This window comes from Acipenser ruthenus, chromosome 29, assembly GCF_902713425.1.
Source record: "Acipenser ruthenus chromosome 29, fAciRut3.2 maternal haplotype, whole genome shotgun sequence".
In the NCBI taxonomy this organism is placed as follows: domain Eukaryota; kingdom Metazoa; phylum Chordata; class Actinopteri; order Acipenseriformes; family Acipenseridae; genus Acipenser; species Acipenser ruthenus.
The window spans coordinates 5,534,633-5,558,746 of record NC_081217.1 but is presented as its reverse complement, the minus strand read 5'-3'; the positions used below and the strand labels follow the sequence as shown (position 1 = coordinate 5,558,746).

The 24,114-nt window shown below is 39.4% G+C and overlaps 1 protein-coding gene across 4 annotated transcripts; it reads right to left on the bottom strand.

The window, feature by feature from the left end:
* Window positions 1-846: 846 nt before the first annotated feature.
* On the bottom strand, window positions 847-22,616 carry LOC117432265 (zinc finger protein 512B-like). 4 transcript variants are annotated; one of them, XM_059003854.1, is made up of 18 exons: window positions 22,573-22,616; window positions 21,159-21,347; window positions 19,637-19,738; window positions 16,169-16,248; window positions 12,447-12,575; window positions 11,571-11,755; window positions 11,216-11,430; window positions 10,380-10,451; window positions 10,009-10,140; window positions 9,352-9,476; window positions 8,095-8,187; window positions 7,372-7,470; window positions 6,858-7,025; window positions 6,327-6,536; window positions 5,322-5,423; window positions 4,923-4,985; window positions 4,593-4,691; window positions 847-4,392 (listed from the first exon to the last, which is right to left on the bottom strand). In XM_059003854.1, the coding sequence occupies exons 3-18, from the start codon at window positions 19,734-19,736 to the stop codon at window positions 4,096-4,098; spliced, it is 2,169 nt and encodes a 722-aa protein (XP_058859837.1). In that variant the 5' UTR covers window positions 19,737-19,738; window positions 21,159-21,347; window positions 22,573-22,616; the 3' UTR covers window positions 847-4,095. The 4 variants fall into 4 exon arrangements, with proteins under 4 accessions (XP_058859837.1, XP_058859836.1, XP_058859838.1 ...); XM_059003853.1 differs by lacking the exon at window positions 22,573-22,616 and adding an exon at window positions 21,775-22,018; XM_059003855.1 differs by lacking the exons at window positions 12,447-12,575; window positions 22,573-22,616 and adding an exon at window positions 21,775-22,017.
* Window positions 22,617-24,114: the final 1,498 nt, after the last annotated feature.

Genomic DNA, 24,114 nt, shown 5'->3' with positions numbered 1-24,114 from the left:
AGTAGTGAACACATTTGTTGCAGAGCAGCCTGGCATATCGATGGCTTACTAAGCTTTTACTCCAACGTTGTACTGTGCCAATTTAAACATAAATGAGAAGCATATAATCCTGCTTTTTAAAAAAAATCTATTTTATTTATTTATTTTTAAGATGCCTCATTAGTGGTCTGATTGGTTGAACATTAAAAAGAAATAAAAAAAATAAAATAATTTATACTAGTCTAGTTTTCTTAGTGGCAATTAGGTATGAAGGGCGGACGAAATGTCATCTGGAGAACACAAACACACTAGGCAGTCAACGATATCAGTGCACAGAGGCTATGTGCAGAAATAGACACTAAAGAATAATAGAACTTACATTAAACTGTTCATGATTAGGGGCACAGCTAATAAAGAGTAAAAGAGATCTTGGTAGGGGTACATCCTTTTTTTGATTGCAATGCATTAGGTATGCTTCATTCTCAGTGCATGACTGTAACCCTATATATAGCTCTTGGGTACTGTAAGCATGTAACAATATCCTAGTCCAGTTGCTGGAAAAATCAATCGTTTGTGGACCTACAGTACACATGTTTAATTTTCATTTATATGATACACAAATAAAGAAATTAACCTATGTCCATTTAAGGGCAACAGTTTTAGAATTTTGACTGTTCTATCTGAGGATTCCACACCACTGTGATGTCATACTGTTGAGAATATATCACTTTTCAAGGTTATGGCAGGACATTTCTAACCTGCCACTCTTTATTGAACAATGCTTTCCTTATGTATGGTGGAAAATCTCTTGCTTTGCATAGTTAAACTAACAGTCCATTAAAAAACAAAAAACAAAAAAAACCTTTATTCAACATTTTATTATTTAGATGAAGGGTAATTATGCACAATTAATACAACAGATTGTAAAATTGTAAGTTTAGATTAAGCAAATATGTAGTAAGTACCCCCTTGAATTAATGCCTCAAATATAACAATTGCTTTAGAACAGAGAAAAAAAGAACATTTTGAGAATCTATTACTGTAAACTTGCTACTCTCTGGATGGACGCAATGAATAGTTCCTTCACAGATTCTAAACACACTGAATTGGACGTAGTCGTGGAGGCTTTTTGATAAGCTGCTTGCAAAAATCAAACCTCGTGATTGCTTACTTTAAAGGCTTACTGTATTGTAAATAACCTACCGATACTACAGCATTTTAAAACTCTTAAAAGGGAAAGTCAAATCATATGCAACACTGGCGATTGCCAAAAACCTTATTGTATCACACAGTTGTAGCTACAGATCTACAGTAACAGGGAACAAATCAATAGATTTAAAAGATACTTTTGCTTGCAGGTTGTTAACTTGTACTGGCTTTCGAAGAAAAGAGTTCATTAGTCTGAGACTGTCGCCCTGGTGCACCTGCCAGCTTTGGCTCAGTCAATGGAAGCACACAGATGCAATGGTTAGGTACACGTCTGGCTATAGATTTTTAAAAATAGATTTTGGAAGCCTCTTCTAGCTGTTGCTCTCATGATATTCCATTTGGAAACATGGGGATTTGAGCCCACTCTTGTGCCAGTCTCAATGAAGTTGCTTGAACTAGAGTCCTCAGTCATATTATATTTCCACAGCTAGGGGGTTTGTAGTCGCTTCATCAATTTATATGCAAAGTGCAAAACAACAGAGAGTTTTAAAGTGCAAGGCAGAACAGGCTTTTAAAACCAGCATTAGATTTTTCCCTTACCTCAAGGGAGTCTCCCAATATTTTAGAGATGTGGCAGTTAAATGATTTCATCTCCTTCTTCTGTTTTAGACTGCACATTTATTTTTGATCTTACCAGTAGTATAAAAGGATTCCCTCTCCCTGTTTATGGTGTCTAAATGGAAGTAAAAAAACAATACAAAGCTGTGCATTTAGCATATTGCGATGTTATAGTACTAAAAACTAGCATCACAGTATTGCTGCAATAAAAGAAAACGTAGTTCATTGTAGCTCTCAACAAAAATGGGGTTTGTTCCAAATGAATTGACAATGTAAATTTTTTTTTTTTAACACCACGAAATTAATGAATCCTTAAAAATTTCAATGTTATATAGATTTTTTTTTTCTTGTAAAAGCATCCTTTATATCTACTTTACAACTTTTTGAAAAACAACACACGTGCCATGCTGGCACTAACTCACTCACGCAGGACCACAGCTGAGGAAAGAATCAGGTATGTGATGATGGAGGTTCTAAATATATATATATATATATATATATATATATATATATATATATATCTTTTTTTTTACCGGTATCTTCCATGAACTTGATTTTTTCATTACTATTTTTTTGTAAACATGATTTTTTCCTGTGCAACTAACATTTGCTACTTGGCTTAAAACTACTGTCACTTATAAAAATAATATTAGAGAATAGTATTTAGCTGCTGACTTAACTTTTCTTTTGATCTGAGAGAAAACTACATTTTCTGTATTTAATAAGGAAATCTAACAAAACATCACAACCCCAGAACCACTGCCTCTCCTCCGCACACAGAACTTTACAAACATATGCTCTGGGGGTACAATATACTCTGCTCCAACAATTAGGGGCTACTCTGGGATGTGAGTATTTAACATTACAAATCCCCAAATCCTGTAGTCATTTAAATGCAAAGCTGGTACAAGTGAATGTGTGAGGTAATGGTAATAAGCAAATATTACAGCCTATGCTGAGAAAGGGGTCCTGCTTCTTCCATATCCAGACTTTTGTGAACCCTTCATACAGGAGTCACCACAGACACTCATACAGCCTGGGTATCTATCGATTATGCACACTGAAGTGCCTGCATAAGCAGCTTTATAAACATACATACATGTGAATATCCCTTAACTGTCTGGAGCAGTGTATCACATACATATATTTAAAATCAGAAGGAAAAAATGCTTGCTATATTCTACAGTATATTCAGCTGCCATACAAAATGCATTGATCAAAATAATACAGTAAGGACAAATTATTCTTCAATCCTCTTCTGTTCTGAAAATGCTGGACAACAAAAAAACAACTCTTTCAACTGAGATATTGACAGTGGAAACGGCTGCCACTATCCAGTTATAGGAGGCTGTGTGGTCCAGTGGTTAAAGAAAAGGGCTTGTAACCAGGAGGTCCCTGGTTCAAATCCCACCTCAGCCACTGACTCATTGTGTGACCCTGAGCAAGTCACTTAACCTCCTTGTGCTCCGTCTTTCAGGTAAGACGCAGTTGTAAGTGACTCTGCAGCTGATGCATAGTTCACACACCCTAGTCTCTGTAAGTCGCCTTGGATAAAGGCGTCTGCTAAATAAACAAATAATAATATATGAGTGGATTGAGACACACATGCTGCCACGTGACCCCCAGACCTGTCAACACTCTCGTATTCACCCGAAGTCTCCTGTATCTTGGAGCCTTCTCCCAGACATCTCACGGGACAGATTTTCTCCCGTATTTTGCTCATAACTCTACTGTTAACCCCCCTTATGTCAGCAAACCTTTAATGTCTGCAAAAGTCATGACCGGTGTGTGGTTACTGCAATCCCTGTCTGTACCTAGCAGGGTTTAGGACCCAGAGGAGTCCTGTGGCACGGATGCATTCAGTGAGTGAGGCAAGTTCACATACTTAGCCACGCACCTGCATCCCCACCACCCCACCCAAAAAGTTGACAGGTATGGACCCTATTGATACAGCAAACCCTGTGGTCAGAAATTAACCAGAATGAGGTCAATAAATACTGTAGTTTACAGCTCATTTTAACACCTTCCTTAAACACAAGCCTACATACAAGTCAGAAAAACACTAGTGGTTAAAAAAAATATTAAAAAAAAACAAATAGACTTTATATAACAAGGGGATCGCAAAAATATAGAAACCTAAAAACTGGACGGATGCCTTAAACTGTAACTGCCTATACTGTATCATATATATATATATGAATAACCCTCCCCAGGGCAGAATAAACCTAAATACAGGAATTCATCTTCAGGTTGTATCTATTTACTGTACAGCCTGATTTTTTTATTGTATTTTTTAAAACATTTTCCTTCAAAATCCCAGCCAAAGCGCTATGAAAGGTGTCTTTCTTTTTAAGGTTTATTCTGCACTTTCTTGGCTCGCCCCCTTTTCTTCGCAGGTGGTTTTGTTTCTTTTCTCTGGTCTCCGGTGATTTTGTTTGCAGCTGAAGCCGTGGTATCTGTTGCATTTGTGGAGCTAGTCTTTGATTCAGCCTTTTCCGTGTCTTTTTGCGGAGGCTCTGGGGGCCTTTCTTTAGGTTTCCTCCCCCTCTTCTTTCCGGTTGTGCTGTTCTTTCCGTCTTTCTTTACATTGTTGAGTTCTTTCCTTTTGCCATTTGGAGAGACCGGGTTTGAAGTCCGGAACCAGTTCTGTTCATAGATCAGTTAAAAAAAAAAAAAAAAAAAATGCAAGGTGGTCAGATTAAATGTAGAATCGTCACTATTGTACAGTAATCACCTTCACATCTATTATCAACCCCTGTTATCTTTCCCTTCTGCTTGACACAGAATTGTCACAGCAGGGGTCACACACAGGCAGGTTTCCCTGAAAATAGAATGACACTCCTTACCACCGAATGGGTCTTGCCGATGTGGTATTTAACTCCACTCTCAGAGCTGAACTCCTTCTGGCACAGCAGACACCTGTACTTCCCAACAGAGCCGCCTTCCTGCATGAGAAAATACAGCAGCATCGGGCTGGGTTCACACACTGACGAATATTATATGACAGGTGGAAGCTCTGCCATTCACTTTCATTGCAATTCCTGCGATAAAACATCACTGATAGCAGTAGAAGCAGAGGTGACTGCCTACTTTACAGGAATAAGGACAACAGGCCAGTTGTGTGGAAACCTCTTCCCACTAAGTGTTGGGAAAAAGCTACAGGGGGTTGTACATACCTTGTTACAGTTGGCTAAATGGGCTTTTAGACCTGAAACACTTGAGTAGACTGCTTCACAGTGCTGGAGGAAGAAAAAAGAACACACACATCAGAATAGAATTAGCCCTGCTGTAATTCTGTTTGAAGGAGTGCACATTTTTTTCAAACCATAAAGCAAGATGATGTTCTAATATATGTCTGCACTGCATATTTCAAAATAGCAGTTTCCAATAAGAGCCATGTGTAAACAAAGCTATTTTCTGTGTTATACAATGATTACAGGCAGGCTTTTGTCTATGATACTGTTGGCCTGGACTGGGTTTAAATCTCTAATATACTGTATCAGCTGGCATGGAATATTCTTTTCCACAGCATAACATACTTCTTTAAGAAACAGAGTTTAAGTTACTTGGCCTACATTATTCACACAGAAGATGAACCCTTTCTCCTTGACTTCTTTCTTCCAGTTATCCAGCACTTTGGGGTTAAATTTCGGAAGCCCAGGGCGAGTGTAGTTAAGCTGAAACACAAGATACATATCATTTGAAACATTTCTAGGTTTTGCAACTCCTTGTAACTAAAGTCTAGTTTCACATTTGTTAATACAATCGTTACTGGCAGTGACAAACTGATTTTGAGGACTGACATGAAAGCAGGAGCTACCTCCCTAGTCCAGTCTCTACTTTGACTTTCCTTTACAGTTACAAGGATTTTCCTGCCTATCAAGTGGTCATCATTTTTAAATGAAGCTTGTTATGGACGCAGTGGAATCGAATTACTACATTCAAGCGGTCACCAGTGGATCGATTAGCTGATTAGCATTATTATCGCTCTTTTATCGTCTAACACCTCTAAATAAAAGTGTTCCAATGCACTGCGGTGTTTAGCGTAGCAGCTTACACCCACCAGTTTCACACAGACTCCCCTTGGTCTTCCTGAGAACTTCTCTCTTCTTAGATTAGATTAAAGAGAACTCAAAATGTTACAGCTCAGTTTCAGTAAGCCGACACGCTTACAAATTCACACTGACAACCAGACTGTGGACAGCATTCAGCAAACACATGCAAACAGATTTGTGTAACATTGTTTCTGTAAACGCTAACTTCAACACGTGTATCCTTTTCCTAACAGCTATCACCGCCATATCCCTTGTTCTTATTTTTTAAAACAGAATATTGACAAATTGCATTGTCATTCAATGGGGGGTTTAAAAAACTGAATGAATCTCAGCACTGTAACTAAGACTGCAGGGCTTTATATTGCAAGTTACCAAGACAGTTGATATAGATTATAACGCGGGATGGTAATACTGAATGTGGTACTTGGCAACGCTGAGTTTAAATGAAGTAATAGTCAAAGCAGGAACCTTGTTCCAGCCCACGTTCGTATGTACAGTTCTAGCACTTGATTTGCTGGCTCTTACTCTCTTGATGTCAGGGACCAGGTCGTCCTTCATCTTGCGCTTGTTCCAGTCCTTGGCCAGCTCATCCTCTGCGATCTCCTGCAGATGGAAGACAGCGACCTGGGCAGACCTGCGGCGCACTCTGCCACTGGGGGTCCTCTCGAAGTCCTCTATCTCCTCCTCCTCCTCCTCCTCCTCCCTTGCAGCAACCTGCTCCGACTGCTTCGGACTCTGCACACACAGGGACCCCAATCCACATTGCAAAATAACCAAGAAGAAACTGGGGTACAAAACCCTGACAAGATTATGGGGACTGTAAAACAAGGCACATGATATCATTGTAGGTCAATGATCAGCACAGGACCTCCCATAACTAATAACTACCCATTTTACAAAAATCTATCAGTCTGCAACTGGAAAACCAAGCCCCGATGTGTCTGCTGAATTTCAAACTTTATAATTTCTAAATGGTGTTTTATGCAATTGTACCGTGCTTCAGGGCACTGTTTATATCTGTGAATGGCTCTTTATAAATGGTGTGGAGGCACTCACAGTGCTGTGCTCGGAGCGGATGTGGTAGTCGTGGCCAGCCTTGGATTTGTAGTTTTTCCTGCAGTGTTTACAGACAAAGACAGGCTTCTCTGTGTCGGAAGGGTCTTTTCCGCAGCGCTTCTGGTGATACTGGTAGCCCATCAGACTGGAAAAGGTGGCTGTGCAGCCCTGGGGGGGACAAGAACAAACAGGAGGCCCAGTTACACAAAGCCCCAGCCGAGGGAGTTAAGAGTTTTACTGGACTCTTAATATAACACTGATGGTTTTTTGAATCTCTAAATGGCTCCTTCATATATATATATATATATATATTGTGAAGGATTGCACCAAACACGGGTTCGTTGCCCCTTTAAAAATATGACCCAGCACAACAGAGATTACAACAGAGTTTATAAATTACTCGACCTTCGGTCTCGTGATTTATGACGTCAAAGAAACCCTAAATGGAATTATTTTCCTGTAACTCACTGAAGCCCATCTATTATATATCTATATATATATATATTTTTTTTACCTCATTAGGACATTTCAGCTTGCCCATTTGTTTGAGAACCTTCCGTAGTCTGTCCCGTTCTTCCTGTTCGTCTGGAAAGCTGTCTTTATGTGCACTGGGCTACAGAAACAATAAGTCAACAGATCTTTTTATAGTACGTTAGCAAGCAATGCCGGACAAGACCACAGTATTTATTCTGCACAAGATTACTCTGAATCAATAACAAAAGAGTTTTCTCAGGAACATTAGCATCTTGCACTGCTGGGTTTCCACTGCTAGAACTCGCACTGTGCTGGGATTGATCGGAAAGCTCCAGATTGTCTTGTGGTGAAGACACCACATATTATTTCTGCTCCTCAGATCAGCACTAGCCCCAGGCAATAACAGCCACTGGGAACACAATCTGGTCTCCAGGCACATTTTAAAACTTGTTTTTCCTCATGTAATACGTCAGCCTTCAACCTAGTGCCAAGTTTCTATAGTTACTTAAAAGGGTTGGCCCTGAAGACTGAACATTATCGCTAATATGTATTAAAAGCATTTTCTATATATATTTACTTATATTATAGGGTCCAATGTTAGATATAAATATATTTTTCCCCCCTCCCTACACACACACACACTTACTTATTAAGTACTGTACCTATTGTGTATTTTATTAAGTACCAATGCTATACAAACAGTATGTTTCATTCAGGCAAAGCTTGTTGAACCTGTGCCCTCAGATGCTCCAGTGCGGCTCACCTTGTTAATATGTTCTGCCATTGTGTGGTAATTCAAGCCTGCTTTGGACTTGAACTGCTTTTGACAGTCTTGACACTTCAGGGCATCCTGCAGCTAAGAACACAAGACCACAGTCATTGATTTCAGAAAGAACAGAAGCCTGGGGATGGGACAAAACTCCAAGCAGAACTGTGGATCCTTGCAGGAACTGGCTTGCTGGAGAACAGCAGTTGTTGGGAATTGGACCTTACTTTTTATTTTATTAAAAGAAAAGAAAAATCTGTGCAGGCAGCACAGGGTTAAAAGGTTTCTCGAAAAAATGTACATTGCTTGAGTAGGTATGAAGCATGATCAGTACTGAACATTACTTTACTTTACTCTTGGTGGGTCAAAACAGCACTGAACCCATATGTGAATGAATTATCTAAGTAATTAAAAATGAATCATTTCTAACAGCACTAGAATGAAAGCTAAAGTATGTGTTTGTTTCTGTGGGTAGCACAATCACAGACCACCTTTATTATGTTTTTTTCAGTACTGGTACAAAATGTTGGCGGATGTGGCTACTGGTTTCTTACAGGGACCGCCTTTGTAGTATTACGAACAGGCTGACCACGGATGGATTTTCTCGAATATGTTATTCACAAAGAAACAAACCCTGCAAGAAGTCTTTAACTATGATGCTCGTATATCGCTCAGAGGTTTTATAAATAAACTGTTATTTTATATTGAAAAAAAAGAGCTGTGGAGCAAAGGCTTAGCACAACATTGCCTTTTATTTCTTTTTACGTTTTTACTGTAAAATCAATGAACAAAACATAAGACATCCTCCAACAATGAGGCGGTGTTGTGATATGAGGGTCGTAGAGATGAAAAATGATTATTATACACGACCACCCTGTGTCCCAATACAGTGCCAAGACATGCTGAAGGGTACACTAAAATATGAAGTAATCATTAGTTCACTGTGAATTCTGCATTTGGTTAATTCTGCCACCTATTGTGAAGTTTTATTATGTGTGGTTTCTCTTATAGTGGCTGGAGCTGGTCAATGTCCTCTGCTGGTTTCAACTTCTGCTCTCAAAGTGCAGCAAGAAACCAAAACCACCACCCACCAAATGCATAACTAGCTTTGGAATACAGCTGTGAACTGAACCAGGATGCTAAAGAGATGCTCTTTTCAAACACGTCAAGGGCAGGCTTTTCTTACAGTCTTAATAATAAACCATTTAGACAGAAAACACTAACAACAAGAAGATAAAAACCCTCTGCACATACCTTCAGGCAGATCTCCATGTGTTTCTTGAGTCCAGGGACAGTTTTCCTGGAGATGAGAGAACAAGTCGGACAGACAACCTCTCCCTTCTCCGTGATAACCTGCTGCCACCTCTCCTCCTTGCTCCCTGGTGAGTGACATCAACACAACAGCCCCATCACAATGGCAACCGTGTTCCTGGGGGGGTGGGGGTAGGTTGGGGGGGGGCTGTTCCATCACTATGCCGACACTTTCCTCTTTAACAGACACCCCAAGCTTTTGCTCCAGTACTCCAAAGCTTAGTGATTATACAAAGAAGTAGGTCTAAAATAGATCAACAGCATGTAGATCCGCCACAGTTTAGATCCTTAAAATATGAAGTAATTAATGCCACGTAGCGTTTACTGTACATACACTTGTACTGTTTTCAATTGGTCCCTATCGCAGATTAATATCCTTGTTTTCACAATAGGCATGCAAAACTTTATGCAAATAAAAATGTGTTTTCTATTAGCAAATATTGCGAATCAATTTTCCATATCTGTTTTAGAGCGACAACATTTTGTTGGGAGCTCTGATGCTCATTAAAATTCTCCCCTGTAATCATCACTGGATTGAAATCCTGAGCCTATGCACACGTATAGCTGCGTTTTGCTATGTTTGTTTCAGTGTGGGTTTACCTGGGGAATAGGAGACAGGGTCCTTGCGAAGGTTCGCGCCCTGTGCTTTCCTCTTCGGCTCTTTTTTACAATCGTTTCCTACAACCTTCTTTCCTCGCCCAGACTTTACCTTCTCTTCTGATTTGGTCAAACCTTAAATACAGAATTATACTTTCAAACATTTTTACTCCACGTAGAACATTGGAACCTTGAAAGCTTCAAGATCTGATTCCTTACAGGTTAGAAAGCTATAACTGGACATAAAAAGAATGAAAGATGACATATACTGGTGGTTATTTGCAAAGTGTTTTGCTTTTTACATTTGTTTTTACACTTTGGTTGAACAGAGCGTTGAAAACGGCCCCTGCTACCAGCACAATGTGTAAAGTTACCTTTCATGCCGAATGTTCCTGAAATGGAAGGCTGCTCCCCGGTGAACTTCTTCGGGGTTCTCTGTTTCCTTCCTGGCTCGAGCGAAGATTAAAACAATCAAGTCAAACCATTTCAATCAACAAGAAATACACACCCTTTTTCAACTGTCACTCCTTATCTAAATACTGAGACTGGGGAGATGTCAGCCTCTTTACCACTGATACATACTGACAGTGTATCGACGCATTGACATAAACACCAAAATGAACAGCAGTACTAAAAGTACCTTTGGAGCTGTAGATAATAACACACACCTAGTAAAATACTGAAGACTACTACATTGATTAAATGACATCAGATTATGCATAATTTCCCACTACACACAGGCATTTGGGGGAATGTGTACCTTGTTAGTGTCAGTGTTGTTCATGACTTCTATTTTTATTTATGCTCAAAAAGATAACAGCATCCACATGTGATGGTTTCAATGACATCAGAGTTTGTTTACTGTCTGCTGCACTGTCTGAATACTGGTACCAGATCACAAGGGAATGCTGTTGCTAGGATACTATCTGGAGAAGCACACTAAAAAGGCAGGCCTGGTTGTTTTTGTCACCACATACAGCAGGTGATCTTCATCAATTTTCAAGGGGATTGTAAGCTTAATTACTGATTATCTTCCGTTTGAGTTGCGAGGGGGGAATCTAATGTTTTGTTCGCTTCAACCACAACACAACAAATCAAAAACCAGGGTGCAATTTGCACTGTTTTTGTGGAAAGTGTTGCATCTGTCTCTGAAGGGATCAGTAGGGTGCTGTGCCAGGCCCTGCTAGTCTACAGAGTGTAATAATCTTACTGTGCCTTGTTCGTTCTGGGTCCTCCTCAGGGAAGCTTCCTGCCTCGCCCTCGCTGCCTCCGGAAGTCGTGGGAGAAGCCTCGGAGGCCGCCCCCTGCTGGTGTTTCCTGCCTGCTTTCTGTGGGACATACTCTCCGTTCTGAGAGTGCTGGAACACCTCCCGCGTCTTCTTTACTTTGCTTCTGATTGGGGAAGCGTCAGAACTTTCCGCAGCTCTGCGTGAAACACAAACACAGCCACAATAAAAAAAAAAAGGTTCACCTTTTCTGGGTCAGTATACAATGGCGTTGTAGGATCTTGAGAACTTCGTAAATGACATCCTTAGAGAATGCCCCCTGAAATGCATGCCCAGTACCTTTTCTTAGCACTCCCCTTCACTGGCGTTTTGTGCACTTCATTGTCTGCTTCACTGCCAGCTGTTGGTTCTTGCGAGACTCTATCAGCGTGATTCCACGCCTTGTGCTTCTCCACACGGGTTTTAGATGCAAATGCAGCTTCACAATAAGGACACTGGTGGTTCAGTTTCTCTGATATTGTAGCCTGAACAAAAAACAAGCAAGGACATTTTGAATCTTGTAAAGACTATTGGTACATCGCAGTGGCTACAATGCAATTAGTGCCAATTAGTCTCAGCTGTTCCACAGGTAATAAAACTAGCTTACTAAGCATGTTAAACAGGCAAACAATCTCACAGCACTCGACGACCATGCGGTGGATAACTTATGCAGTTTTGTTCCTGTTTTATGTGAACAGCATAATACAGCATGAAGATGTCTGCAGACAGGAGCGTTGAAGCAGAAAAAGTGAAAAGTGGATTCAAATAAAGCAGATCAATGGCCCGCTGCTTACAATCAACATACCGGTGAAATATCATTTTGCATGGAATTCAGGGATCAGTCCTTGGTTATAAATATAGGGGGTCTTACTGAAAAAAACAGGCACTAGGGCAAAGCTGAATGACTTCTGGAGTAAAAGTCTTCAGTGCCTGTCCCTTAGTCAATGCAGGGAAGGATAACCACATCGGAATTAGGGATCTGGTTGTAAATAGGTTACTAATGAGTAAGAGCAGTTGATAATAAATTTACTTAATTACATTTTTTTTATTAAACTGAGGTATTGATTTGATCAGCCTTGGAATGCCACAATGATGATTAAGTTTAAATGGTTGATGCAATCCCATATTTGAGGTGCTTTCAAAATTCGCCCCATGGCTTTAAAAACGGAGCCTTACCCCCTGGCAACGCTGATAATGGTACTTTAATCCATAGACACTTGGGAATTCTAGCCAGCACCCAGAGCTGGGGCATTTTACTCGAGAGCGATTCTTAAACTCTTCTTTCCACTGAGTCACCATGCTTGCCTACACAGTAAAGTAAGAGGTTAGCATTGATCACACAAGCCATGCAGATACAGGAGAATTATACAGAAGGAGAAAGTCAGAAAGTAGATCCAGTGCAAGGTGTATTTAAAAAGGCAGTTCAGGAAAACTTGAGGGACTGTAGTTAAATGCCTGCGCAGGTTTCTGTTTGGCCTCAAACCCACTGGGCTGAAGGCCTATTGTCTGGCCACTGGGTAATGAAATTCAGACTCCCCCATATGTTTTGGAAATTAGTGAGACCATGGGGTAATTCCAAAGGCAGATCTGCCATGCAAATGAGTTTCCTGAATTTAAGTTTCAACATTTAATTGTTATGAAAATTTGTTAACGGTGCCAAGCATAACAATAGTTAAGAAATCCAATCCTTCCGTTGAAACATTAAACAGAAGTTCCTGTCTACTCTGTAAACAGAATGCTTGGCCAAATCCCCTAGCCCCCAATAAATTAAGCAAAGTCGTAGACTTTGGGACCTTTTAAAATGGATTTCACTTCAGAGCAAACTTTTATTTTTACGAATAAAATACATTTTGATATACATGAACACATTTCAAGATAGCAGACGGATTTTTGAATAAATGTCTAGGGTAGTTTCAGGAATATCAAACTTTTTTTTGGATATTAAACAATATATTTAATTATCTTGGCTCATTTTAAAGTAGGTTGTACATAACAGTACCAGTATTCTGTGTCTACTCAAACATCCTCAAGACACACCTGTTCAGACAGCATCTGTAAACCTCACAGCTCTCAACTATACTGGACTAGATGGCACCCAATCCTACCAGTGCTTGCATCATCTTGTACTTGCACTGAACTGCTCCATATTTTGCCGTATTCTACTACTGCTCTTAATTAGAACTACTTTCTGTTTCTTGTACTTGATTTTACTTTTACCCGTAGTCATGTTTTATGTAATTGCTCTTATTTGAAATCGTTCTTATCCAGTTATCGTACTTACTATGTGCTCTTAATGGAATTTACTCTTATAAGCAAATATCTTTACTATAAGTTTAACTGCTCTTAGTCGAATTCGCTCTTAAATGTAATTATTTACTGTATTCTTTATTTTGCTGTTATTTGAATTGGATCTTATTTTCTACTGATTTTACTGTACTTTGTAACTGCTCTTATCTGTATTGTGATATTTTCTAATGTGGTATTTTGTAACAACTGTAAGTTGCCCTGGCTAAGGATGTCTGCTAAGAAATAAATACTACTACTACTACTACTACTACTACTACTACTAATAATAATAATAATAATTATAATAATCCAGCCTGGCCTAAACAGTGTACAGCACTGGCTTGCACACAGATCTCATTGTTTGCAGGTCTGGCACTGAATGTGCCCCTGGCTTCTTCAGTAATCACTTCATGCCTGGTACAGTACGCACGCTTTGTACCAGCCTGCCTAATGTGCACACTGGCTCTTGTGCTCCCGGGATCTTACAGACAGTGATAAGTGTGACAATGAAAATACTGTGTTAACCTCTGGGATCGTGTATTTGCAATATCGTCTGTAGCGTGTCCCCCTTCAAGAAGAATTGTATATTGCTCTTCAAACACCCCAATACTTGAGGTGGAAGGCAGGTGCTGAAGGCTTTGTATTTTAATGACATTTCACGAATGTCTGTCTCTGCGCTGCAGACAATGGTGTTGGAGATTAAAAAGCTATATAAAAAGAACAAGCAAACACTGTGCTTTTTAATTATATGTATCGAAGCAAATAATGCTGCAGCATTATTACATGCCATTCACGCTCAATCCTAATCCTATATTACCATACAATCTTATAATAATCCAATACCCGTTTTTTCGTTTGATATTAATTTGGTATCTATGGACAAGCAATATCTCAGTCAAACTGCCATTACAGTATTTAATATCAAAGAGAAGCATGGCGCATCAGTTTATATACAGCAGCAGTGTGGAGTAGTGGTTAGGGCTCTGGACTCTTGCCTGGAGGGTTGTGGGTTCAATCCCCAGTGGGGGACACTGCTGTTGTACCCTTGAGCAAGGTACTTTACCTAGATTGCTCCAGTAAAAACCCAACTGTATAAATGGGTAATTGTATGTAATAATAATGTGATATCTGTATAATGTGAAATAATGTATAATGTGATATCTTGTAACAATTGTAAGTCGCCCTGGATAAGGGCGTCTGCTAAGAAATAAATAATAATAATAATAATACTAAAACAGACATGAATCCCGAGCAATAACGGTAAAAAAAAACGCTTTCAAATTATGGTGGCAAATCCACAGCAATTCCTATAACAAGGCTGCTATTTAGATGATAGGACAACCCCTCAAACTTGGTGAAGGGGCGGGGATGTATTGAATTGATTGTGCATGATGCATTTAAATGCTTGACCAAGGCGCAATTGCCTGACCCCAATGTCTACTGTCCTTCACTGTCCATACTCCTGAAACAAAAACTTCATTAAATTAGTGGTCATTAAGTGTTATGACTAAAAAAAAAAACTGTAAGCTACCGGGATCAATGGGCACATTATTCTTAGAAGGTAAATCAACAGGAAAATGAAGATCGACTTCTTTACAAAACAACAGTCCTGTCAGCTGTACAGCATATAAGAAAACCAATCAGCTCAGAGCGGTCGCAATTCCCTTTGAAAACGGATCCTGCTAATTTACCACATATCACACAAAACACACTAATAATGAGCTCTGAAATCTCAAGAGAGGGGGAATCCAGCCAGAGTAGTGCAGCAAGATTGTCAAGGGTAGATGACAGAGCATGACTGAATAGCCTACAGTCTGACTTGCAACAGCTAAGTGATGGAAGACCCATGCATTAACTTTGTACTGCTTGTTCTTCAGGTGAAGAAAGGGCCTCATTATTTTTAAAACTCGACATCAGCAGTAGCTGGCATTTCTGCTGACATTCAAAATGAATCCTCGACATTTATATTCATTAACAACTGTTACAAGTTAGCTGCCCACGTTACAGCTGCCTGGAGAACTATTATAGTTTTTAATTTCACATCCACGCCAAATGGATGCAATTTTCCTTTGTTCTTAAAAAAACAAAACTCTTTCTCCATCTATTGTGTCTTTATTCTGAGAGAAGGAATTCAGCAGTGGTTAAGGATGAAACACACTTCCACTACAGCACAAAAGCCAAAGCTGGGAAATGCAGGACACTGATAGGAACGATAGCAAATCGTATTACAAGGTCTGCTACACTAGTATCATGCTGAGTTACTGCCCACTGATCCCCAAAGTTAATGCCCATCAATATGATATAATTAGGGTCACTTTTTAAACAGAAAGTGAATGAAATCATGAATTACAGCAGTAATTGCAAATGATCTCGGTGTAATATTGAAGTGTTAACGACCAACATGGCAGAGACCTGCATTGGTGGTTAGGAGCGACCGTATGATATAGCAGGTCATAATAGCCATTATGTGGTACCTCTAGATAAAAGCTGTTTCACTCTTCATTAGTCATGCAGGTGTTTGTAATGAAAGTCTGCTATAGTGCAGGTTTGCCAGGTTTAGGGCGCTGATACGATCTTTCAAATATATCCAGCAACACCCTTGATTTGCTTACAGGTATGTTCCTAAGCTCCTGATTGTCAGCTCTGGGGCGTCCTTTTTTCTTGCCTTCTATCTTCTCAACAGCTGCTCCACCTACAGTTAAAAAACAAACAATGCATTCCTTGTATTCCTGCATCATAAGTGTTAAGAACAGAAAAGGGCACCGTTTTAAAGAGGCAGCGATACAGGTTATTATTCTCCAGCAGTTAACAGTAAGCTTTTAGGAGGTACTATGTCAAGTCAGTTTGAATACTATGCTTAGCTGTGATGTCATTCGAGTGTGGTTATTTCATGACAGCAGTATCCTTTCGAATGCTGTCATGCTCTGGTTGAGCAAAGAAACGCTGTATAAATGTTTACCAATGTAAATGTACACAGTATGCTTATAGTATGCATTTACAATAGTTTACCATGGCTTGAAATGTTTTACGTAACTCTCTAGGCTTTACAATGCAGTCCTTACCATGTGTAATTACACTTAGCTGTGCTTTTACTTTGGGACACTTTGATCAGGCATAATCTTTTCTAAATTGACCTTGACTGGGAGACCAGAGTATCTCCTAATTTCCTATTTACCTTTGAAGGGTCCTTCAAGCTTTTAATTGCACCCGGTTGAAGAGTGTGTACAAATTAACACAATCTTCGGCTGTCGAAATTGGATCTTGTATAAATCAAGTGACGACCCCCGAGCAGTAATCCACCTTTAAGTTTCAGCTTTCAAACAGAAGCTGATTGATTACGTTAATTTCATGCCTGTGTAATCAGGTCAGCAACAACAGGCCTTTTTTCAACATTTAATTAACAGTAAAATATAGTGAGCAGTGGTCTGTGGCCACCGATGAAGAGATGCTGTTGAAAAGAGGAATTATTACACTCTCAGAACTCTTCTTCTGATTGATGGGGACTGCTAAATTGATACACTTTGCATGGCATTTACACTATCTCACTGCCACTGACTGTCCCTGTTTATCCAAACTGATTAGCGTCCCAAGTTCTGTAATTAATGTGCTGTAGTTCCACTTAGTGCTGTGTTAATTCAATCACTTGTCACGGTGCAGCTACACAAGCATTTGAATGTATTTTCGATTCTTTTTAAGCCACAACTGGCCTTAACCACAAGGAGTGTACCCCGAGAAGCATTATTGGGTCTCTTGTGAATTAAAAGTGCAATCATGTTTTTTTCTTTTTTGATATATATTAAAAAAAAAAAAGTGTTCTGGTATTTGACTGGCAAAAGGTAAGGTTCAATAAGCTTTTGTTTCTCAATGGCATTTCTAACAGAATTAAGTTTCTTCTTTCAGACATTCCCTTATAAAAGCTTCTCAGAGTTAAACATGGCAAAGTGTAATAAAGCATAAAGCTTGGAAAAGCATAGGTAAGCACTGTAAATCCCAGAGTGGTGTGAAAAACCATGGTAAACTACAGTAATTGCATGCTATAACCATGGCAAACGCTCGGGAAAACGGCTACATTTCTGAGCAATTATAAGAGCTGCTCAGTAAAAGCCCTAATCTCACTATGGAGCATGGAATAAATCCTTGTATAACAGAAGAAAGTCCCAAATTAAATGTGCTTTCTATTCTTGTTTGGTAAGAGGGCATGTCTGTCCTTTGTGAAAAACCCATGCCAATGACGAATTGGAGAATGTTACCCATGGAGGTCACTTACAAATCTTTCATGAAATTAAAACATTTATGACTGGCTAATGGAAATGTGAGAGTTTATCCACTCTGTCAGGCCATAAAGCTGGATATGCATTTTTAATTTAACATTAGTTCCCGGTTAATTATATAAGGGTTAGCTTTGAGATTGTTGCTATGGGAACAAGGAACAGTATTTTAGCAAAAAGAATTTCACTCATGATGGCTTGTCCTTTTTGCATTCAGACTGGATTAGATAAAACTAAAATGCAAAAGGATTCATCAACTTCGGTTTACTGAAAAAAACTGCTTTTATGAGGGTGTTTCCAGTCTTTTTTTCAGAGTGGGTTCGCTTCTATGTATTTCTTGGCTTGAAAAACTGGGGCACGTTTGTTTTCACTGGAACAAAAGTGAACTATGAATATGAATTTGAAATTTAAATTCAGAAGGCTGTTTTGAATGTTAAAATATATGTGTTGCTATAACAACTACGACTGCTGGGTTAGGGATCAGAGAAAAACTTCCTATGCAGAATTGATCAGAAGAAAATTAACTCTCTGAATGTTGCACCCATTTATATTTTCCCTCAAATGGAATATTTAACCCAATTACCAGTATCTTTACCATTGAAAAAGTAATCTGGTTGGAGCTTAGTGACTAATGGGAAAGGAAACTGCTGAAAATTGTATGGATTTAACACTTAATTTACCAGCAGTTTAATACATCTTAAAAAAATCATATTTGCAACTCTGACCATATTTAACCATATTAATTAAGGTCAGTAAAGTGTAGCATTTACGAATCTAACCAATTTAGATGAATCCTAAACCACTTAACATACAATATGGTATTGTTTTCAAAGTCAAGTAAACGTTTGATTCACCCTTATAAATAAAATAAAATGACTAAATTAACACAAACTGCAGATCAAAACCTACAGCAGATAATAAAAGCATCGTTGCTGTTCTTTCAAATATAATACCGATGTTTGTACAGAAACCGGGTCATTTTTTTTACACCTGTATTGAGAGGATCAGCTTGCGGCAGTTTCATGAAAAACAGCAGAGCTCAAATAAGAAAAGCTGTATAGGAATGGTGTAGAATGAAGCAGGGCCTAAATGAGACTAGCTTTGTTTTTGTCAAGTACTGGCAAAAATGTGAAAAGGGGGCCCTCAGGACTTGATTCATTAGTCAGTGGAAGACATCTAATGTTAAGCTGTATGGTCTTTGTTTTGGGGGATTTCGAGTGCATTTCATGCTGAAATAAGCCTAGCCTGCAGGCATGTTTTTTTCATTGTAGGCTGTATTAAGAGGCTATTATAAAGATGGAAAACTAAGCCACAGGGCAGGAAACACCAGTCTTGGTATGTGGTATTTGAAACGGAAGTTATCTGCATATTTGCTGCATTCTTAAAAATAGAGAGTGCTCATCTTTGTGGGCTTGTGACTAAAGCTGTGTAGTGAACATACATTTATAAACTTCATATAACAGCGCCATAATTAATGTATAATCCTGTGGAGACGTTAGTCTGCTTGACTTTGTTTCTTATAATCCCAGAAGCTCTCCTCAAAGTGAAACTATATGTTCGTAAAATCCTGCCCAGATGTGCAGTGTAAATTACATTAGCCGCCCTGAGTACAAATAATTCCAATCCGACTGTCACCATCACAGACTGTTTGAATTTTTCCTAGAGAGATGAGACTTGTGCCTAACTGCCCATTCCTTACAGCTCCTGTTAGTGACACACTACAGCATAAGTATAACTTAATTCACTTGTGATCCCTTTTCATTAGGTAACTAGCATTCAGTGTGGAAATGAAAGATGAGTAGAAACGCTCACCATGCTTGTTGCCCGTGGCAGCTGTTTTTTTGGCAGTCTCTTCTGAGGCGGGCCGACTTCGACCCCCACTGCGTGCTGTGCTCTTACTGGAGTCAGCCATACCTGGAACACAGGCACATCTGCACTGTAGCAACACTCAGCACTCAGACTAATAGCAACATTTCAACATACTGCTATACTGAGAGACGGTCCCTACACCAAGCATTTCCACCCAAGAACTGAGTGTATTGGTAAGTGTGTAGCATTATGCAGGGGTAACACTAATTTACTGCACATGAATTATACTTTAAATATTAAACGATAGCATCGGACAGGTGGCCCTAAATGACTAAAAAGCTGTTAAGAAATTTGATTTAAGGGCCTCAACTGACTGAGCGCCGCCCAGGGGGGGAGGGCTTAGCTCGGCCAGGGTGCCCTCACCTCACCGCGCACCAGCGACCCCTGTGGTCTGGCCGGATGCCTGCGGGCTTGCCTGTAAGCTGCCCAGAACTGCGTTGTCCTCCGACGCTGTAGCTCTGAGGTGGCTGCATGGTGAGTCTGCAGTGTGTAAAAAAGTGAACGGCTAACGGCACACGTTTCGGAGGTGTGTAAGTCTTAACCCCTCCCGAGTCAGCGCGGGGGTGGTAGAGGTAAGCTGAGCCTAAAAATAATTGGACATTCTAAATGGGGAGAAAATAATAAAAAATAATTGGTGACGACTAAATAAGAAAATTTAAAAAAAGAAATTAGATTTATATACTTCAGAAAGATACTGTACACAAGAAGATAGGCATAATGTACATAGGTACATAATGTACATAATCAGACAGCACATTATTTATTCTTTTTCACCAGGTCTGAATTATTCATTTTAAGTGGCAGTTACTGGGGCTCTGGATATCTTAACTAATTGATTTGAATGGTTAAGAAATGACACTGTAGAACATGAAGGTAAACTAGGACAAGCTGGCTTATTAAAAGGGAGCGGGGCACTAATTATGAAAAATGACAATAAAGGAAGCAATTCAGTGCACACGTGCTAATTAATTAGCAAGCCCATGTAAATGACACATGTCATCGTTCTTAAGTGACAGGTCCGTCCCTCCATCAGTTGTTTACTGTGGTATCCACCCCAGTCCCCACTGTATTCCTGTTTATTCAGCGTGACTGACACAAAGTGTTTAGGCTTACTCTTCACATGTATGCAAATGAGGGAACCATAGCATCGGACAGTACTTCAGAATGATACAGCATGTTAATTAATACATATATAAGAGGGTTATTATATTTTAAACATCACTCCCTTTACAGAAACTAATATATATATATATATATATATATATATATATATATATATATATATATATATAATACCGGTACACCTCTTGCAAACTTTATTATTATTATTATTATTATTATTATTATTATTATTATTTTATCAGTCAGCCAAATACGGTGCAATATGCTTGTGCAGTTGGCTTGCAAAATCAAACCACTGACCCCCTCAACTCACACACACTGACATGCCAAAGCACACACCTACCTGGCGTGTTGGAATCACCCTCCCCACACCAACACGAGTGGCCGGGTGGCCCGGGTCGCCACGTGGGGTCACCGCTGTGCACTCTGCGAGTTGCCTTTTATGTTACATGGCAATCACACACCTGCTGTCTCGGGAGTCTGATCCTTAACCAGCACTCGTCATGGGCAGCAGTCACTCGTGGGGCTCCTGCTGTGAATCGAAGGGAGGGGGGTGGGAAAGCAAATTAAAACAAGTGAACGCTTTCACCTCTATGCAGCTACTTTCCACTTTCCCTCATTAATATGCAAATTATGAGGTACTTCCTTTACCCTAGCCATACTAGGAAAATAAAAAATAAAAATACAGACAAATGCGAAAAAAGAAGTGTTCGCTTTACACTAAAAAAAATAACACATGAAGCTTTTAATACTAGGCACTGAAGCAAAATGGCGACTTTTATACGAAGGAGGAGGAAAAAGCCTCCTTGTGCTGCTAAAGGAGACAGGAAAAATATGTTTAGAGTAGTAATTGAATGCAGCTGCATGACAATTGGCTGGAGTAAAAGAAAACGAAACGAAGGAAAATGTCCAGAGAGGTGCCAACACGAGCATGTTAGCGGTAGTCTCCCAAGTCTTACCTCTGTAATTTTTTTTTTTAATAGATATTATCTCCCGAGTCCGTGTACAGTACTACAGTAATGTGTTGGGTCATGCGCGATTCCACTCTCTACCTTTGACAGTTGTACAGTCGAAAGGCAACTTGCAAACTCTCGCGTTATTATTATTTTTTTTTTATCGTGCAAATAAAATTCAGATTCCTGTAAAATAAAATGCAAATGCAAAACTGACCGTCCGCAGCGCTTCCACTGGCGTGCTGCTACACACAGACTCGCGCAAAGGAAACGACGTCTTTAGTCCTGCTTGAACAGAATTATGTACAGTACAGTAATCATAAAAAAAGGAGCTCTTTTCTCGCAAATACTTAGACAACATTTAATGAAACACTGCATATGTCTTTTTCATTTTTAGGTTTTCCGATCTATGTGGAACGGCTATCCTAGCCCGTGCAATACTTAAAGCAGGTCAGTAAAAGCAGAATATTATACTGCTCCGATCCGAGAAATAAAAACAAACAAAAAGCCGGGCGAAGGCATTGTATACAAGTTGACTTTTTAGACATAGGAAAATGATCATATAAGTGATAGATTTTGTAAGATATACCAGAGACTACAGTATTACAATACACTGCAGTACATTTACCTTAATGCATGAAGTATTGCGGCACAAGTATTTTTTGTTATTTCACAGTACTATTGCATAGTCACTGCACCCGAAACAACAAAGTAATCCTAAAGTATAAGTAGTACATTTTTTATGATGTGTATACGAAGATATTATATTTAAAAAAAGATGTGAGTGCAGTTGGTAATGCTTACTTGTACCCGACATCCGCCGTCCTCTCTTAATTTCAACACCTGCGTTTACCTGCCCTTGAACGTGAGGTACTAAAGCGTGAACTATCAACAAAAGCCCTGCAGATGGCGCTCTCTGCTACAGAATTGTTTCAGTCTCACTCTGAACTTCATTTGGCCTGTCTTCATTTAACTACAGGCAATTTCCATTCAGAAGCATTTAACCAGAAAGCTGTTAAATATAACGAAACTGACACACTGCTCTAGACTTCTATATGTCAAGGTGCTAACTTTTTGACCTACTGCCCTTCATCAGCTTACTTGATCTGACACCCCATATATATATATATATATATATATATATATATATATATATATATATACACACATATATATATATATATATATATATATATATATATATATATATATATATATATATATATATTACTACATGCTATAGTATATTTTACAAAAATTGTGTTTTTGTACAATACTATGGTATTTTTCTATGTGGGATTGTGGGGTATAGAGTGAAATAAAGACTCACCAACAAATCCCATTAATGTGTAAAAACCAACAGCCATGACTTTAAGATGCTGCAAAACAGAGCTCAGGCCCAGGTGAGGAGACAGGTTCGACTGCCTGTCCCTGCTGTGTTCATGAACCTCTTGCAGTCTGTGCTTGCAAAGCTGGAATGTACTTCACCCTCAGGAGGCAACATCTCTTTAAACAACATCCTGAAGAAATAAATCCTGAAAGTGAGAACTCCCAGGATAGTCCCTGCTTAAGACATTAAGAAACACATCTAAAATTATTATTATTTTATATAATAATAATAATAATAATAATAATGAGTTACATAAAAGATACACAACACACACTGGCACTATACAATCTGTCTGTAATGCACGGTATACTGGATGAAGAGGACCACAGCTGGACTGCAGACCCCCAGGGAAAATGACTGCCTGAGTGAGGATGGAAATTGCTGACAGGACGCACAGTGCAGAAAGAACTTGCCCCAGGACCACCAGGTGGGGTCTTTTTAGTTTTGCTGCTTGAGATGATCGGCTTCTGTGAGCCCACCGCCTCCCCACTCACACCCCCTCCTGAACCCCAGCTCTCTCTGTTCTGTGGAATCAGCCTGGCTGTGCTGGAATGGCATGTTTCCTACTGGGCTACAGAGGACACACAGGCTAGGGGCCTGACAGAGTGTTTCATCCTCATCTCTCTGATGCCTGGTAGCTGTTTTGAGGCTTGATACACTGCAGCACATTGTGACAGCTTTACTAATTTGCTCTAAGTCCTTCTAGAACATGTCTCTCCAAAAACTCCCCAAATGTGCCGCTCAGACTGAATTACCCAGATGTGCTCAAACCTTGTGTTTCAAGCCCAAGTGTGTTTAATTGAAATGAAAACTGTTGTTCCTACTGTACCCTTTTTATTCGCTTCAGGACCATTTTCATTGCTTCTCATCATGCATTTTCTAATCACCATTTAACTTGCAATTTGTTATTGGAGACAAAATCACTGCATATAATGCATATTGAATTGTCTTCACAA

What these genes read in the sequence shown, in the direction of transcription:
- LOC117432265 (XM_059003854.1), bottom strand. Translation starts at nt 19,736, where the DNA reads ATGGCTGACTCCAGTAAGAGCACAGCACGCAGTGGGGGTCGAAGTCGG. An exon ending in AAGGGGAGTGCTAAGAAAAG is followed by an intron (nt 11,431 to 11,570) that starts GTACTGGGCATG and finishes TGTTTCACGCAG; the next exon opens with AGCTGCGGAAAGTTCTGACG. An exon ending in TCCGCTCCGAGCACAGCACT is followed by an intron (nt 6,537 to 6,857) that starts GTGAGTGCCTCC and finishes CTGTGTGTGCAG; the next exon opens with AGTCCGAAGCAGTCGGAGCA.